This window comes from Lissotriton helveticus, chromosome 7 (assembly GCF_964261635.1).
Source record: "Lissotriton helveticus chromosome 7, aLisHel1.1, whole genome shotgun sequence".
Classification (NCBI taxonomy): domain Eukaryota; kingdom Metazoa; phylum Chordata; class Amphibia; order Caudata; family Salamandridae; genus Lissotriton; species Lissotriton helveticus.
In genome coordinates, this window is record NC_136068.1 from 425684055 (window position 1) to 425700877 (window position 16823).

Genomic DNA, 16823 nt, shown 5'->3' on the forward strand with positions numbered 1-16823 from the left:
AGTACTCCAGTTGCCATGGGGGTGCCCAGCAGAGGGAGTATCGGGGCATACGGTATCGTCGTTCGGGTAAGTCGTAGGCATCGCAGAAAACACCTGTGCGCCACTGCTAGGTATATCTGCGGGGGACGAGGAGCTCGGGTCAGCAGATGAAACAGGGCGCACACTTGTAATTGAGACCAGGTGGTGACGTCCATGGCGGCGTCCCCTAGGTATTTACCACTGAGCCATCCCGACACCCACTGCATCTGCGCCGCTAGATAATATAGCTCCATGTTGGGAACCGCTAGACCCCCTCCCCCCCCCCCCCCCCCCCCGAGTCAGTGGGCATGTACAACTTTGTCAGCGCCACACGCGGTCGGCCCGCATTCCATATTAAGCCGCGGAGCAGGACCTCGAGGTCCCGGAATACCCTGTTGGGGACTTAGGACGGGATATTGGCAAAGTAGTACAAGTGTCTCGGTAAGACTATCATTTTTGCCAGTGTTACTCGGCTGGGCACATTCAGAGGCAAAGTCCTCCAAAATCCAATTTGTGCCCGGATGGATGCGAGCGCTCGCATCAGGTTCCCCTCCAAGATATCCGTAGGGTTACGGTAGATGTGGATTCCTAGGTACCTGAACGTCGTGGGATACCATTGTAGCCTTTCGCCACCGATGTATATGTCGCTCTCAGGTACGTCCGGGTCAAAGGAATAGGCCCCAGATTTAGCCCAGTTGACTCTCAAGCCCGACATCTCCTCAAAGGTGCGAAAAATGTCGGCGAGGGACTCCGGGACATTTGTCAAGTCTCTGACATAGAGGAGGAGATCATCCGCGTACAACGATATAGGCGGCGGATGTTATAGGAGGTGTGGCGCGTTGGTACGAATCCATTTTGATCATGGTGTACCAAGGTCGGTACCAGGGAGGCCAGTCTCCGGGCCAGAGCGGAAGCAAGGATTTTATAAACAGTATTGAGGAGGGCCAGGGGATGGTAAGAGCCCAATTGCTCGCCATCTCTGCCGGGCTTAAGTAAGGAAATGAGGGTAGCCTCATTTAGCGTTGGGGAGGGAGAAGTCTTCCGTAGCAACAGCATACATCTTTAACAGCTGGGGGATGAGTATGTCCGAGCCAGCCTTATAAAATTCAGCGGATAAGCCGTCTGGGCCAGGAGATTTGCCGTTTGACAGGTTGAAGATGGCGTCACGGAGTTCCTCAGGAGCAAGTGGTGCTCTGAGGTCGTCCTGTTGCGTAGCCGTTAAATTAGGTAGCTGCAGGGGTGAGAGATATTCAGCTATGTCAGGTGTGGGTCGCTGAGCCGGGAGCGATATAAATCTGTGTAGTGAGTTATGAACGCTTCATGCATGTGGCGTTGTGTGTAGAGTAACCCTCTCCCTTCTACTTGTATCGCCGATATTGGGGTCATGCGGTCTTCCCCTGCAATCAGCCAGGCTAACAGTTTGCCAGGTCTGTCGCCCTGGCGATGTGTGCGAGCAGAGTGTGCAGAGAAGTTGAGACTACGCAAACCTTCTAGGAGGCGTTCATGTTCTGTTTTTGCTTCCGTCAGGGGTCACTTGCGCCTCCCACTGCGTCTCGCTCATGGTCCAGCAGTTCAGTTTCTAATCGCGTCAGGTCACCCTCCAGCTGTCGTCGCATGTGGCCCTGTGTGCCTAAGCAGTGTCCCCGGATTACCACCTTGAATGCGTCCCATTCGATCTGGGGGGAGGACGCCGTACCAGCATTATCTTCAAAGTATTGGGCAGTTTGTGTGAGGAAGGAGTCGCGGAAAGCCGCGTCTAGCAAGAGGTCCGGCTGGAGTCGCCAGGTGGGAATGGGCGGGTGTGGACACTCCAATGCGATGGCCAGAGTGTGCGGGTTGTGGTCTGAATGTGTGCGGCCCATATATTGTGTGTCTGCAACCAGTGGGAGGAGGTCGGCGGTTACCATGAAACTGTCTAAACGCACATGTAGAGCATGCGCGCCCGACCAGTAGGAATACGTCCGTGTTGTCGGGCTACGCGTCCTCCATGCGTTGTGTAGGTTCCACTGTGTAGCCCAGCTGATTAATGCTTTCGTGGCAACGTGTGTCGGTGCACTGGTCGTGAGTGGAGAAGATCTATCTAGAGTCGCATCTAGGACGCAGTTGTAGTCACCCCCCAGGATCCACGGGTCCCCATGCCAGGTCGCCAGCACCGCCGAGAGGTGGGTAAAGAAACTACCCTGGTCAGTGTTTGGGGAATACAGTGAAGCCAGTACTATGGGCTGTCCATCCAGTCTACCCGGGCTATCACGTACCTGCCGTCTGGGTCTACATGTGTGTCCATGACTGCCCATGGGGTTCCAGGCCGGACCCACAGAAGCGTCCCGCGGGCGAAGGAGGAATACTCAGTGGCATAGAGTTGTCCGCGCCATCTGCGGTGCAGAGCGCACACCTCCGCTTTATTTAGATGTGTGTCTTGTAACAGTGCTACGTGAAATTTATGGCGCTTCAAATAAGAGTAAATCTGGTAACGTCGCGCTGGTGTATGCATGCCCCTGACATTCCATGTATATATCCTAATTTCAGCCATTATCGTCACTTGTGTAGGAGTCACCTTTATCCTCCAGTCCCAATCCCCTGAGTGTGGCCCTCCATTGATCCCCCGGCACCCTCTATTTTTCCGGACCAGACACAGCTACTTTCACATTAAGGAACAACCCAGACAGTTCCCAAAGGGTGGGGGTAAAATGGAAAACATGGAGCCTAAAAGAGGCAACACAATAAAAAATACCAAAAGGTCGGCTGCGCAACATGCTGCCGTCCAAACACTCAAGTGAGTCAAAATAAGCTTCTAACTATTCAGTTCTAGGGGGTGGTGGGCAATTGGCACAATAGCGACACAACAGTATTGTTTTCAAAGGGGGGTGGTGTCCCATCCAGGGCCCTAGGGTTACGGGTCATATCTAACAGGCCGAACCAGGAGTCAGCAAATGCAACGTAGTGGGAGAGCGTCCGTCCGTTGCAGTGATTGGAAAGGAAGTCCGTGCGAACACGCACACCTCTGGCAAGGTCAGGCCGGGATCGTTAGCTCAGTAGCAAGTATGGTAAGGGGCGGGAAGGCGCCGCAATGATACAGGTCTAGCAGTTGCAATGTCTGTAAGGTGGTACTCACTGTGTTTCAGCGGTTCCACCCCTTGTAGAGGAAGGGGGGATCCCCCCTCGGCCTCCGCCGCCCAAATAATCTGTGTCCCATGTCGAGCAGGGGGCGTGAGCGCACAATAGTCATTACAGTGTGAATGTTCCGAAGATCCCAAGGGGGTTCTCCTCAGCCAAGTAGATCCACTGTTTGCGGTGTGACATCAGGTAGATCTGCAGATTGTTGAGAGTCCGGTAAGCCGTAGATTGCTTCATCGTCGCTGGGAAAAGTGCGCGGACTGGCGTGTGGGGCAGAGGACGGCACTGGAGAGCTGCTAATTTCCGTGACCCTGCGAAGCGCATCTTGTTGTTCCTGCAAAAATAGGTCCGCTCGCGGTGGGCGGGTCACCGTTTCCTGCGAGGTGTGAGGCGCAGGTGATTTGCGCCTGCGCCTTCGTCTCGATCCCCGGGAGCGTGTTGAGTGCCCCGCGCTTGTCGGGGTGTCCCGCTCCGCCATCCAGCCAGGCTTCAACCTCCTCAGGGTTGGTAAAAAAGTGAGTGTTATCCTGCGCCACCACTCGTAGACGTGCGGGGAAGAGGAGTGAGTACTTGAGGCCCGCTTGTCGCAGCCTGCGTTTCACCGCCAAACAGGAATGTCGTTGTCGTTGTACCTGGATGGTGTAATCCGGGAAAAACATCACCGTGGCATTGTCTATTCGTACATCTCCTAATTTCCTGGATTCGCGCAGGATGGCGTCACGGTCTCTATAGTTAAGGATGCAAAAGATCAGCGGTCTGGGGTTAGATCCCGGGGGGAGGGGCCTAGTGGGTACCCTGTGGGCTCGCTCCACCACAAAGTGCTGCGATAGTGTCCCCTCCGGTAAGAGATCCCTCAGCCAATCCTCGACGTGGCGCGTAGGGTCCGTCCCCTCCCATTTTTCCTGTATGCCAACCAGCCTGATGTTGTTTCTTCGCGCCCGCCCTTCTGCGTCCTCAGCGCGCTCCTCCAGGAATTCAACTCTGTTGAGGAGGTCGCGTATATGTTTGTCCGCTTGAGTGACGCGTGGTCCCAGATCAGTCACTGTGGTTTCCAGCGTGGTGTTGCGGTCTTGCAATTTCGTGTGATCGGCCTTGAGATGGGTCTGATCAATTGCCACACTGTCGATCTTGTTTTCTAGGGAGGTGCGTGTCTGTTGGAGGGACTCCTCCAAGCGTTCCATCACAGCTAAGACACTGTCCAATTTGGTATCCATTGTAGGTAGCGGTTTGGCCTGTTTCCCTTTCGCAGATGTGTTGCCGGTACCAGTACGCATCCTCACCCCTCCAGACATGGGCAAGGCAGTGTGTGTGAGTGCCAAAAAACAAACATTTAGAAAGAGGGTCCAGAGGCTAGATTAACGACCCTATCAGACATATGCCCCAATACTATGCATAAACAACATAAAGAATGTCTGAGGGTCGAAGTGGAATACTGATGTGTGTAATGGAAGGTACAATAGAGTTAGGTTGGACAAAAGTGTAATAAGTGCAACAAAACAACACAATCCCACAATTGGGAAAAAGTGCCCATCAATTCCCAAACGGTTCGCCCTAGTCATCATCAGGGCTCTCCTTACCCAGGAGAAAGTTTTTTTGTTTATATAAGTCACTCAATGATGTTGTGACTATTAAACTCAATGTAGATGGTACATGAATTATGTGATGGGTGGAACCAAAATTGTTATTATTGGAGTAAATATGGGTAACTGTTTTGCAGTGCATAAATGAGAATAAACGAACGTGAAGTGTGTTAAAATTAGGTAGAGATTGAGTAGAAGGGAATTAATTTTAATAGTTTCTCTCAACTCTCCCAATATTAAAAATATATAAATGTGAATTAACTGGCAGATTTAACAAAATATCCACCTGCAAGTAGGGTCAACATGTTTCAGCATCGGTGGCTATAAATACGTCACTGCTTTCATCAGGACCTAGGTTTATACAGCTACTGCAATAAAGGCAAAAGAATACCTGAATGATTTAGGGATATTCCTTGTTCTTCTCCAACCTGTTAAAAATAAAATTGTACCAAGCACAAACAACACATCAGCGTTACACAGAAATGAACAATATTAATTTGTCCAAATCATAAATGCCAATCAAGTGCAATCTTAAGTGAATATGGTGAAATTTCCATTATCCCAGCTCACACTCGCTTACCTAATTGGTAGGAGGAAAGATCATCACCCCACCTGGCAGCAGCTCAGGTGTGTGGAGCACCGCTCTGGTAACAAGACAAAACAAAAAAAAGACTCACAGACATTTCACAGGTAAAGACCAAATCATGGTCTGCGTAGCTCTCAATATGGTTCTTAATATGCATTGCCATATCAGATGTTAAGAATGAACTCGGTCAGAGAGGGATATGGTTATTAGTGCAATTTACTGCCAGCCGGCTGTTAAGTACACTTATGCGGTATATCTTTTGTAAACTACTGCTATCTATCAACTTTTCTTAAATTTGTCAAATGCCCGCAGATCGTATTGAGCCAGGAAGTTGCCCTGCCCTGATGTCGAGTCTTGTACTAGAGCAACATCACATATTTAGAAAGGATCATTGTTTCTAACTCCGATCTTAGCGGGAGTGAAACTCGAGACGAATCTTACCCCAGTGATGCATGTGAACGCAATCATTATTCGGAAAGGACTAACCTCTCCGTCGGTACACCGGGCGTCCCTCTGTGCTGGCTGGGGGGGCGCCGGTGTTTGCGTATCGGCCATCTTTATTGTTGATCAAGTCACAGTGATACCGCGTGACTAACGGTACCACATGAGCAAAAAAACTACAAAACCCCAGGAAACATGGGAATCGTAGTTTATTTAAGAACATGTCCATTTTTTATGCAGCCAAATCCTACTCAGTCATTTTTTCGTAAAGAGAGTATTTATTCAAGTCTACAATTTCCTGACATTCGATTACATTTTCAGGGATTATTATTGGCTTAAAATCAATAATGTTCACTGTGAGATCGATTTTTTAATGGGGACAGGTCTATCCGGTGGTACACAAATTCTAGAAAGTGTCTATTGACGTTATTACAGAGAGTGACATTGTACCTTAATGGTCACATGACCATAAAACTACAAAACCACCAACTTGATGGGAATTGTAGTTTTTTTACTTTTTTATGAGAATAGTCTTTTTCTTTGGGGCAATGTTAAACAAGGGATTAAATGCTTATTTATGTACATAAAAAGTTATAAACAACGCCAAAGTGCATATTTTTAGGCGCTGTTGGAATGTGATGCAGTTTGTTTTGAAAATTACACTTCTCTTCTATTGGGGCAGTATCGGATGAAAGATAAATGCCATATTCACGTGCATATAGATTTTCAAAGGCGCTAAAATCTCGTGGATATTAACATGTTTTTAGGCGCTGATGGGATAAGAAAGCAACCCACAGAAAACTACTTATAACCTACAGATATGTTATTAGTCTTACTGTACGCTTTATGTCATTTAGAAAGTATTCTGTAAAGCCTTTCTGATGAAGAGGTTCCATATAGTTGGACATGCACCCAGTTAGAGAGACATCCACGGAAAATCTTCATTCAAGCCCGCTTTATCACTATTCATTTTATAGATCCATTTTTGTTCTTTCTTGAATAGATATCTTGCGATGTCTGCTACATGTTCCGGAATGTTAGGTTGTTCGAGGACAGTCAAATTGAAATCATTAGGACCATGACCCACCTCCAGAAAATGCGCTGTTAATCGGGTTGCCTGTTTACGGCAACGTATCGTGCTTTTATGCTCAGATATTCTTCGTTTTATTTTCCGGGTGTTCATGCCAACATAGTGCAGCTGGCAAAGGCACGTGATTAAATAGATGAGGTTGTTGCTATTACAGTTTGTAAATTTTCGCTGCTGCCATGCTCTATTTGTACCAATGTCCACAGACAAAATTTTGAGGTTTGTGGACAAGCCGCACATGTCCCACAAGGATGATGGCCTTCCACTGCAGGTAAGTCCCACAGGGTCCCAATCTGGCGAGGAGTCTTATTTCTAGGCAGCGTATGTACTAACTTGTCTCTCAAGTTAGGACCTCTTTTAAAGGCAAATAGAGGACGCTGTATCTGGTCACCTCCGGTGTTCAGGATAGACCAGTGTTTTAGTACGATCTTCTGTACTAAGTTGGATTTTGTGTTGAAAGTGTTAACACAAGTAATTTGGTCCTGCTTTTCTTTTTCAGTACGTGATTCCAAAAGAGCCTCGCGGTTGTTATTCGAGGCACGTTTTTTGGCCTGCCGAATGATCTTTTTGGGGTATCCTCTATTCTGCAGTTGTTTTTCAAGATTGGAGGCATGTTTTACAAAAGTTGTTTTATTTGAACAATTCCGTTGAATCCTAAGAAATTGGCCAAAGGGTAAATTGTTCCTTAATGACCGCGGATGGCAACTCTCATAACTGAGAAGCGAGTTACGGGCCATTGGCTTCGTATACAGTTCAGACTCAAGCCCAGTAGATGTTGCCAGAATCAAAAGGTCAAGAAAAGGTAATTGAATCTTGCTGTATTCAATGGTAAACCGCGGGAATTGATTTTGTCTGTTTAACCACTGATGGAAAAGAAGGAGGTCCTCCACTGCCCCACGCCACACTACCAGGACGTCATCGATGTAACGCTTCCAAATGTGAAGCGAATGTTGAAAGGGGTTCCCAGATGTTAACACTACCTCCTGTTCGAAGTTATGTACATACAAATTGCTAAACTCGGCGCGAAAACGCTGCCCATGCTGGTCCCAGCAATTTGGAGGTATAGTGTATCTTCGAATTTAAAATAGTTCTCTTTCATGGCAATTTCTGCCAAGCTCATGATGAAAGAAACAGGAGTGATGGATTCCAATTCATTTTGTTCGAGAAGTGCTCTGACTACTTCCAAGGTTTCGTTTTGTGGAATAGATGTATATAATGATTCCACATCAAAGGAAACCAAGATGTCAGTAGAGAGATCGAATTCTACTTCGGGCAAAAGTCTAAGAACATCTTTGTTGTCCTGCAGAAACGTTGGCATCTTTTTGACCATCGGATTAAGGAAATGGTCCACGAAAGTCGAGAGGGGTTCTAGAAGAGACCCGATTCCCGATATTATTGGGCGTCCTGGTGGTGGTCTTTGGGGTTTGTGTACCTTAGGTAAGGTGTAAAAATAAGGTATTGTGGGATGGGTATTCCTTAGAAATGATGCTTCTTGTGGGGTCATCCAGCCTTCGGTAGCCGTCTCTTCAACCAGATGGCCAATCATGTTTGTTAATCGCTCAGTTGGATCAATTAGTAAAGGAACGTAGGATTTGGTATCTTGCAATTGACACATGCATTCTTTGTGGTACGCGATGTTATCCTGCAAGACAATGGCCCCACCTTTATCCGCCGGTTTTATTATAATTCTCTCATTAGAGGTAAGGCTGCGAAGAGCATCTTGTTCTATCTTTGGTAAATTGACAAAAGAATTTGTCTGTGACCGAAAGAGGAGACGCATATCATTTTCAGCAGCATTCTCAAAAGTGATGACTTTAGCTGGTATGCCGGCGAGAGGAGGAGCATAGGTCGAAGGTTTTCTCAATCCCGTATTCTTGTCCAGTGTGTGTGAGTGATCACGGCTCACAGAAGAGGCTCCGGTGAGCCGGCCGGGGCGTAGGCGTCTCGATACGTGCTCCTCCGTCTGGTGCTCGCCGCTCCTCTCCGCCAGTGCAGCGCTCCCCGGCGAGCGAATGTCTAGCCGGGGGGTACGCCGTGTCTATCTCCCGAGGGGGGGCTTGTCTCACCACGCCTGGTCTCTCCGAGTTCCTCGGCAACGGTCGGGGGGTAGTCAGTGCTGGGGGCTTCAGCCGTTGGGGGGGCCTCGCCAGCCATCAAGCACGTGGAGTCCCTCTCTCCAGAGCAGGATATGGATTAGGGCTGGGGATATCCCGGTGCAGCACAGGAGCTGTCGACCCCCCAACCGTCCATCACTCAGGGTCCCGGTGCTGTCAGTGTTGTGGGCCTCGCTCTCGTGTGCCGTCGCCCAGCCAGGTGCCGCTCCGGGTCCACGGCGGCCTCACTCCCAGGGGCCAGCAGCGAGTCCGCACAGCTCCAGAGCCCGCAGGTGCCCCCGCTCCGCTGTTGGCCCTGTTGTTATGGGGAGGTGGTGTTGGTGATGTATCTGCGTACCCGGCCTCACGCGCAGTCCAGCCGCCGTTGCAAGAGCCTGTTACGGCCTATCATGTCCTTCACCCCTGCAGTCTCCCTTGAGCGCGGCCACTGGCGGTCTCCGTTCGGCGGTCCTAATCGTCCTGCCGCCACAGCACCGCAGCAGTCTCTCACGAGGCCAGAGCACGGCAGCCGCTCAGCGCCCCGTAGCTTCCGGTGCAAGGGCACTGCTCCCGGAGGCAGGGGAAGTCACCGCGCCCTTTCCCGTGGACGGCCCGAACCCCAACTATGTGCTATGCAGGTCATAGCTCGTGGCCCAGGATACAGGCAGGAGCCGCGGCCTCGCGCCGCCGGGCACTCCGGGTCGGCGGTGATCAGAGTGGCCGCAGCGTTCCACGTGGTGTGTGTTCCCCCTGGCACAAAGTCTGTCGGGACGCTGACGACTGCGATCCGCTCTCTGGCGCTTCTGGGTCCTCCTCCCGCACAGCCAGCGGCGCAGTGTCCGAGCATGGCTCACCTTCTCTCTTCCCAGCCACAGCAACCACAGGATTCGGCGCCGCTCGGTACGTGGGTCCGCCCCGTTCCGTCAGTCCTCCGGTAGGGGCTCTCAGGGACGTAGTCCAGCCGGGGTTAAGTCGTGCAGGGGGTGAGTGGGGCCTCAGTGATGCAATCTGCGAGTGGGGGGGAAGCCTCCCGGTAGCCATCCGCTGCCGCCGCTGGTTCCGACAGGGCGTCGTGTCGGCCGCCGGTTCAGGCCCAGCAGCCCGGGTGGAGCCGCGACCTCGCGTAGGCGAGCCCGCCGGGACAGCAGCGTCTGGGGCGGCGGCGATCTCCTCGACTGCACCGGTGCGGAGCCCAACAAGCTGTCAGCCCCAAAATGAAATGTCAGGTGGGCAAGCTTCTCCTCCGGTTCTACCGGTAGCTACAGCCTTGTCAGGATATCTGGGTCGGCGAATCGGCCCGGGGAAGGGGAGCTCAGATCGAAGCTCTACCCTGCCACGGCTGCCTCCATTGCGCGGCAAACCACGCCCCCTCGCGATCGGCAACTTGATGTTGCTGATCACGAACGAGGAAAAAGTCTCGCCAGGATGTCATTTTGCTTGCTCGAGGTCGCCAACTTGACGTTGAGGAGCGCGAGCAAGCAAAAAATGAGCGCTGCACTACGCGTGTTCGTACTGTGCTACATGCAGTTCGCGTACTGCGAAGTTGCGCAAACTTCGCAAACTACGCAAACGTAGTGCTTTGCCCAGGCCTAATCGTGTGGTTTTGAAATTAACCAACGTAGAACAGAATGTACATACACAAATGCGCATGGGATACTAATATGCTTGTGTTGCAGACTATAACATACTAATTAAGTGAATTTGTTCTACTTATGCGAAACGTAAATGTCAATCTAATGAAAAACCTGAGCATGTAAGCTTTTGTATGTCTTTTATGGCAGAAATGATGGAGAATGGTAAGTAAACCATGCATATTTGTGGCAAAACTGTTAGGTAAAAACTAACAGGGTTACCTTAGAATGGGGGGGGGGAGGTAAACAGAAGTGCTATATTTCAAAATCTAACGTTTAATTGTGTTTGTTTCTGTAATAGTTCCCAGAAACGCCCATGAGGCCTATTTAGAAAAAGGAGGATCGAAAGACTCTGAGATTGTGATAATCTGCGCATGTGCCACTGGGCTCAAGAGAAGTGCAAGCAGCTTGTGCCTGTACAGCGTGGGTCAAGGTCAGTGTGGCCTGATCCTGAATCGGATGCCAAAATCCTGTATGTCCGCATCGTGAGCCTGAGAAACTAGTCTGAACTAACAATTTAAAGTACAAATTTGAAAAAACTATGAAAGGACAATTGAGACTTTATTAAAACGATGATTTTGTGGAAACGTGGACAATAAGGAGATGAGGTTATGCTCATCCACCCCTTATTTCGACCAATGGCAATAAGCGAGGACCCCAAAGGTTGCAAGTTTTAGATAGATAAGTTAGGGTAAAAGGGTATAAAAGAGGACGTTTGGAAGTAAGAAAAAAGCTTGCTTTTAAATTTCTTTTAGCACCACGACATGCTGCCGGACTGATGAACTATTGTTATGGTGCAAAGACTTTGACATTTTTTACTTTAAATTTTGATGAGTGCAGAGTCTGGATGGGAGGTGAACATCAAGACAGAATAGAAAGGTGGTTTTTGGGAACTATGTTGTCCTTGCTCTGATGTCCGTGTCCTGAAATCATGGTAATATTACTTTGACTTATTTCTTCTGAACTGTTATGCTTATAAATATGAATGTTTGTAGTTAATTTCTTTTTTTTCTCTAGGTTATTAAATGTTTAAATGATTTTTAAATAAGGTGAATAAAGTCAGGTCATGCTAGGAGATTAAAAACCTTTAAATAAAAATTAAATAAATGGAGAATTAAGCTGGTCTTGTTATCCATACATTAACTTTTACTAGCAGATCCATTGACCAAATGGTGGGGTGTTTTAGTGTTCTTTAAGAATAAAACCATGGTAAAATCGACAAACTGCAGATGTATATAGTGTATAAACTTTTAGTATGAAATAAGACACTCCGCTAAAATCCAGCAGCTCTCCTCTGGTTATCACCAATCCTGGGAGCAGGGTGAATGAATGAGTGAATGAATGACTCGCGGTGTAATGGGCCCCACTGACGAGTAATGTATGATTAGCTCCTAGGGAGTGTGGTGATGGTTTGCGGATTTTATTTAGAGCTGAGCTGGATCATCATCTTATTTATTTTGGTACTCTAACTTCCTTTGGTACCTTAAAGTGAGCAATTTTATGCTACAGCCCCTGATTAGCTCCGATACGCTAACTTGGGGCACTTTATTCTGCTGCGTCCTTATTAGCTTCGGTACCCTGGCATGGGCCATTTTATTCTGCAGGGGTTTTATTAACCAAGGTACCATAGCCTAGTACCATTTTACTCTCAATCTGTGGCGCTTTATTCTGCAGCTCCTTTACATGCCATCTGGCTCCTCACCTGGGTCATCTTATTCTGGAGTTCCATTACGAGCTGATCAGACTGGATCTGCTCATCTCTGAATCGCTGGAGGAGTTCCACCTTCTCCTGCTCCCAGTTCTTCTGGCTAATCTGCAGCTGCTTCGTGAGGTCCATGACGGCACCATGTGACTCCGCGAGTAAATGCTGGTGATCCTCCTTTTCCTGCATTAGAGCAGACTTGAGGTCTGATGAAGCTTTGTCCAACATCGGCTTGCCACAGTCCATTTGCTGAAACATAGGGATGGCATGGATTGAATGAATGTAAAAAAAAAAAATCAGTGAGAGTAGAAAGGTTACTAACAATAGTAATACCATTAAAGCTAGTCGGTGAAAACCAGACTTTTATAACTTGAAAAATAATAATAATACTAAACACATTGTACTATTGAAGTCAGATACTGGGAAATGAGTAACTCCACTTTAAATAATTGCACTTTTTAATCTTCACACTGCACACATCCCATATCACATATTTACTACCAACTGATTCAAATATTTCCCAGAACACAATTGCTGCAGACAGATATTTTACATAGAACAGGCCATGGTCTGGAGGAATAAGTTATTACGTTTATTTCAAAACAAGAAAAACCCTTTGAATAGAAATCTGATTTATTAATTCTGGAAGTTGCAGAATTTAGAATTAAAATTAAAACAGATGGAGGGGGGGCCACTGATACAAGACATTTGGCATTAGTGTGCAGAGGGCAACTTGGTGTAGGGGAATGGAGAGATGGCTTAGATAGGGAAATTGCTGTAGCTCGTCAAAGGATGATTGAGGACTGGGGCACACAAATAGAGCCCCTGCAGTTCCTGGAGCAGGGGCGTAAAGCCCCAACCTTTCAGCCCACCTAACCTGTCAAGGGCCCCCATATCTGCCCAAGGCCAATCAATATCTGTGAGATATGGGACAGTAAGTGGCACCTCTTCACATTCTGCAGGGGGAACCCATCATTTTGCATTATGCCACTGCTCTTGAGTACATAGAAAGGGGAGAAATGTATGTCAGGAGACCATATGGTAAGCATCTGGTTTACAGACAGAGTTTTTCCAGTATAGTTAAGGGGGGGCATGACTATTTAATCTCAAAGTAAGAGTGCAATTTGGAGACCTCCAAGTTTAAGAGGTCTGGGCACTGACAGTGAGGATCTGGGAGGGACAGAGCATCTGGACGCACTCTAAAGGATGACTGGTCTTAAGGGTCACTAGTGGCTCAAAGGTAATCATATCATTATCTGGACGGACCTAAATGGGTAATGTGCAGCACTGAGGGAGGAAACCAAAAAGAGATGATTGGGTTTGGTGAACAGCACAGGGGTCAATTTTAGAGGCTAATTATGTGGAGGAATAGAGTAGAGACATTTGAGGCATAACAATATGGGCATACGATGGAAACTGTTGGCAGGTGGTATGGGAAAGGGTATATATAGAGCTTGAGTAGCGCCTGGGGCTTGTAGAGAGGTTATTGAGTGTTTATGTAGGTATGTAGTGAACTCTGATTTGGGGGTAAAGAGAAGGAGAATCTGGCCCAAGATGTAGAATGTGCCCGTGGCACCAGAAAAGAATGCAGTTGGGGGCCCAGGCATGTTGTTTCTGAGGCACAAAGGTATTGGCTCTTGCAAAGCAGCACCAGTGGAGGGAAAGGAGAGGTGGCATTTAGGACAAAGAATCTGGGGTACTTATGGTAAACACAGGAGAGCATGGAAAGGAGCCTGCTGGGGAACCAAGAGAACAGGTGTCTGAGGGTCAGGTAATTGGAAATAAGAGACAAATACAAGTGGCATCAGAGACAGAGGGATAGAAAGCTGAATGGAGACCATTGGTGTTGAGTAGACTGAGATAGGGGGCGCTAGAAGCTCAAAGGGAGGCACTAGGTTTGCAAATGGAGGTAGGGCCATGCCAAGTGTACAGCTGGGCACAATGTGAGAGGTTGTACCTTGGGACACTTCGAAAGGGCAGATCGAGGTAGAGGGTATGGAGAGGTAGCACTAGAGCAGCGAGGGAGTGATAAACCATGGTACTTAGAACATGAAATGGCTAACCCTATAAAACAAGCATTTTGGATAGTGACGTTAGTTGATAATTGTTATGCGACTGTGTTATCTCCAACAGTCCTAGAAAGAAAATCCCATAACTAAGCAACATCTTGAATTACTATATGAAAGCTCGTAATGTTCCCCCTTGCTGAACAGAATGCATCAAAAAGGGAGAGTATTACGAAAAGGAGTTCGAAGATAAAGCTTGCTTTGTAATTGGTGATCTTAAAATGCTTACACAGCAAAATGCTGTACAGTAGATTATTTTTGGTTTATCATTACGAAAACCTATATGTCTCACACATCTTTACTTGGTAAACAAACAAATGTAAGCCAAACCACATATTATCATAACATATCGCCTCAACATACTACATACTCATTGGAGACCTGCACTTCCACCTCGACAACCCCAGCGACCACAACTCCACTATCCTTCGTGACAACCTTGCCAGCATCGGACTTAAACAACTCATCAACACACCGACCCACAGAGCAGAACACACCCTCGACCCTATCTTCGCAGCAGGAAACAGCGTCCAATTCAGACACACAACGCAGCCGCCATGGACCGACCACCACTGCAATACACTTCGCCATCAACAAATCCAAGGGACCCAAACCAGCCCCTCGAAGGAACTGGAGCAAGATTACTGATGAGCGACTTCACTCCACCCTCACCCGAGACAACCACACCTGGGCACCCGACGCAAACGATGTAGCCAGAGAACTCCACACCTGGCTCTGCGACTGCGCTGACGAGCTCCCCCGCTACGCAACCCCGACCGACAACACCCAAGGAAAGCCGCCTGGTTCACCAAGACTCTCCAAGAAGCTAGATGCACCTGCAGACGCCTGGAGAAGAACTGGAAAAACACCAAGAACACCGAAAACCACACCACCTACAAGGACACCATGACAGACTACCACAACCAGATCAGAGCCACCAATAGAAACTGCATCCACAACAAAATCATGGCCAACTCCACCAACTCCAAGGAGCTTTTTAGTGTCACTCAAGAATTCACAAACCCTAGCTGCGAAGCCACAGACATCACCCCATCCTAAGACCTCTGGTACAAGCTTGGAACCTATTTCCACCTAAAGATCAAAAACCTCTACGACAATTTCATCGACCAACCACCAGGTGCCACAGATGCCACCAGAAACCCCAGCCAGCCCACTATCTCCAACTGGACACCGATCACAGCCGAAGATACCGCCTCGACCATGAAAAGCATCCACTCGGGGGTCCCCACCGACCCCTGCCCCCTCACATCTACCACAGAGCCGCAGCCGCCATCGCACCCGAACTACAAAGCACCATCAACACCACCTTCAAAACAGGCACCTTCCCAGATGACTGTAAGGCGCAAAAGTCAGACCTCAGCTCAAGAAGCCCACAGCTGACCCCACTGACCTCAAGAACTATCGCCCCATCTCGCTCCTCTCCTTAGCAGCCAAAGTTGCAAAGAAAACAGTCAACAGGAAACTGACACGATTCATTGAAGAGAATGCAGTCCTGGACCCGTCCCAATCTGGATTCCTAAGCAACCACAGCACAGAGACCGCCCTACTCACCGCCACAGACGACATCCACACCCTCCTGGACCAAGGCCACTTCTTAGCCCTCATCCTACTCGACCTATCAGCGGACTTCGAAACTGACTCCCACCGCACACTAGTCACCAGACTACATAAAGCAGGCATACAAGGAACAGCCCTGGACTGGATCCTATAATTCCTCACCGGAAGAAGCCAAAGGATCAGACTCCCACCTTTCCTCTCTGACCGCACGAAAATCATCTGCGGCGTCCCACAGGGTTTATCCCTGAGCCCCAGCCTCTTTAACATCTACATGGCCCCCCCTCACAGCCATCATCCGACAACACGGCCTCAACATCGTACCCTACGCCGACGACACCCAGCTCATCCTCTCCCTCTCCAAAGACCCCACCACTGCCAAACTCAACTTCCAGAAAGCAATGCAAGACATCACAGTCTGGATGACCAACAGCTGCCTGAAGCTCAAAGCTGAGAAGACAGAAGTCCTCGTTTGCATGGGACAGCACCTGTTGGCCGACCATACTCGGAAGCCCACCTACCCCCCTCCAAGAACCTTGGCATCGTACTCAACTCATCACTCACCATGAACCGACAGGTCAACGCCGTCACCTCCGGCTGCTTCAACACCCTCCGCAAGACCTTCAAGTGGATTCCCCCTGAGTCAAGGAAGACAGTCACCCACGCACTCATCACCAGCAGACTGGACTATGGAAACGCACTCTACGCCGGCATCATAAGTCCCTACTCCGCAAACTACAGACAATACAGAACACCGCCGGCAGACTCGTCCTCGGCATACCCCGCCACAAACCCATCAGTGAACACCTACGAAGTCTCCACTGGCTCCCCGTGGAGAAAAGTCCCTTTCAAAATCCTCACTCATGCCTACAAATGCCTACACAACAATGGACCCAAATACCTCAACGAAAGAATCACCTTCCATGAACC

General features: G+C 48.8%; 1 protein-coding gene across 1 annotated transcript in view; it reads right to left on the minus strand.

Moving 5' to 3' along the window:
* Window positions 1-16823, minus strand: part of MTCL2 (microtubule crosslinking factor 2) — an 870692-nt gene that overhangs the window by 289020 nt on the left and 564849 nt on the right. Inside the window, exon 7 of the mRNA XM_078652323.1 lies at window positions 12253-12501. Within this exon, the coding sequence (XP_078508449.1) occupies window positions 12253-12501 (249 nt within the window). The remainder of the gene's footprint in view (window positions 1-12252; window positions 12502-16823) is intronic.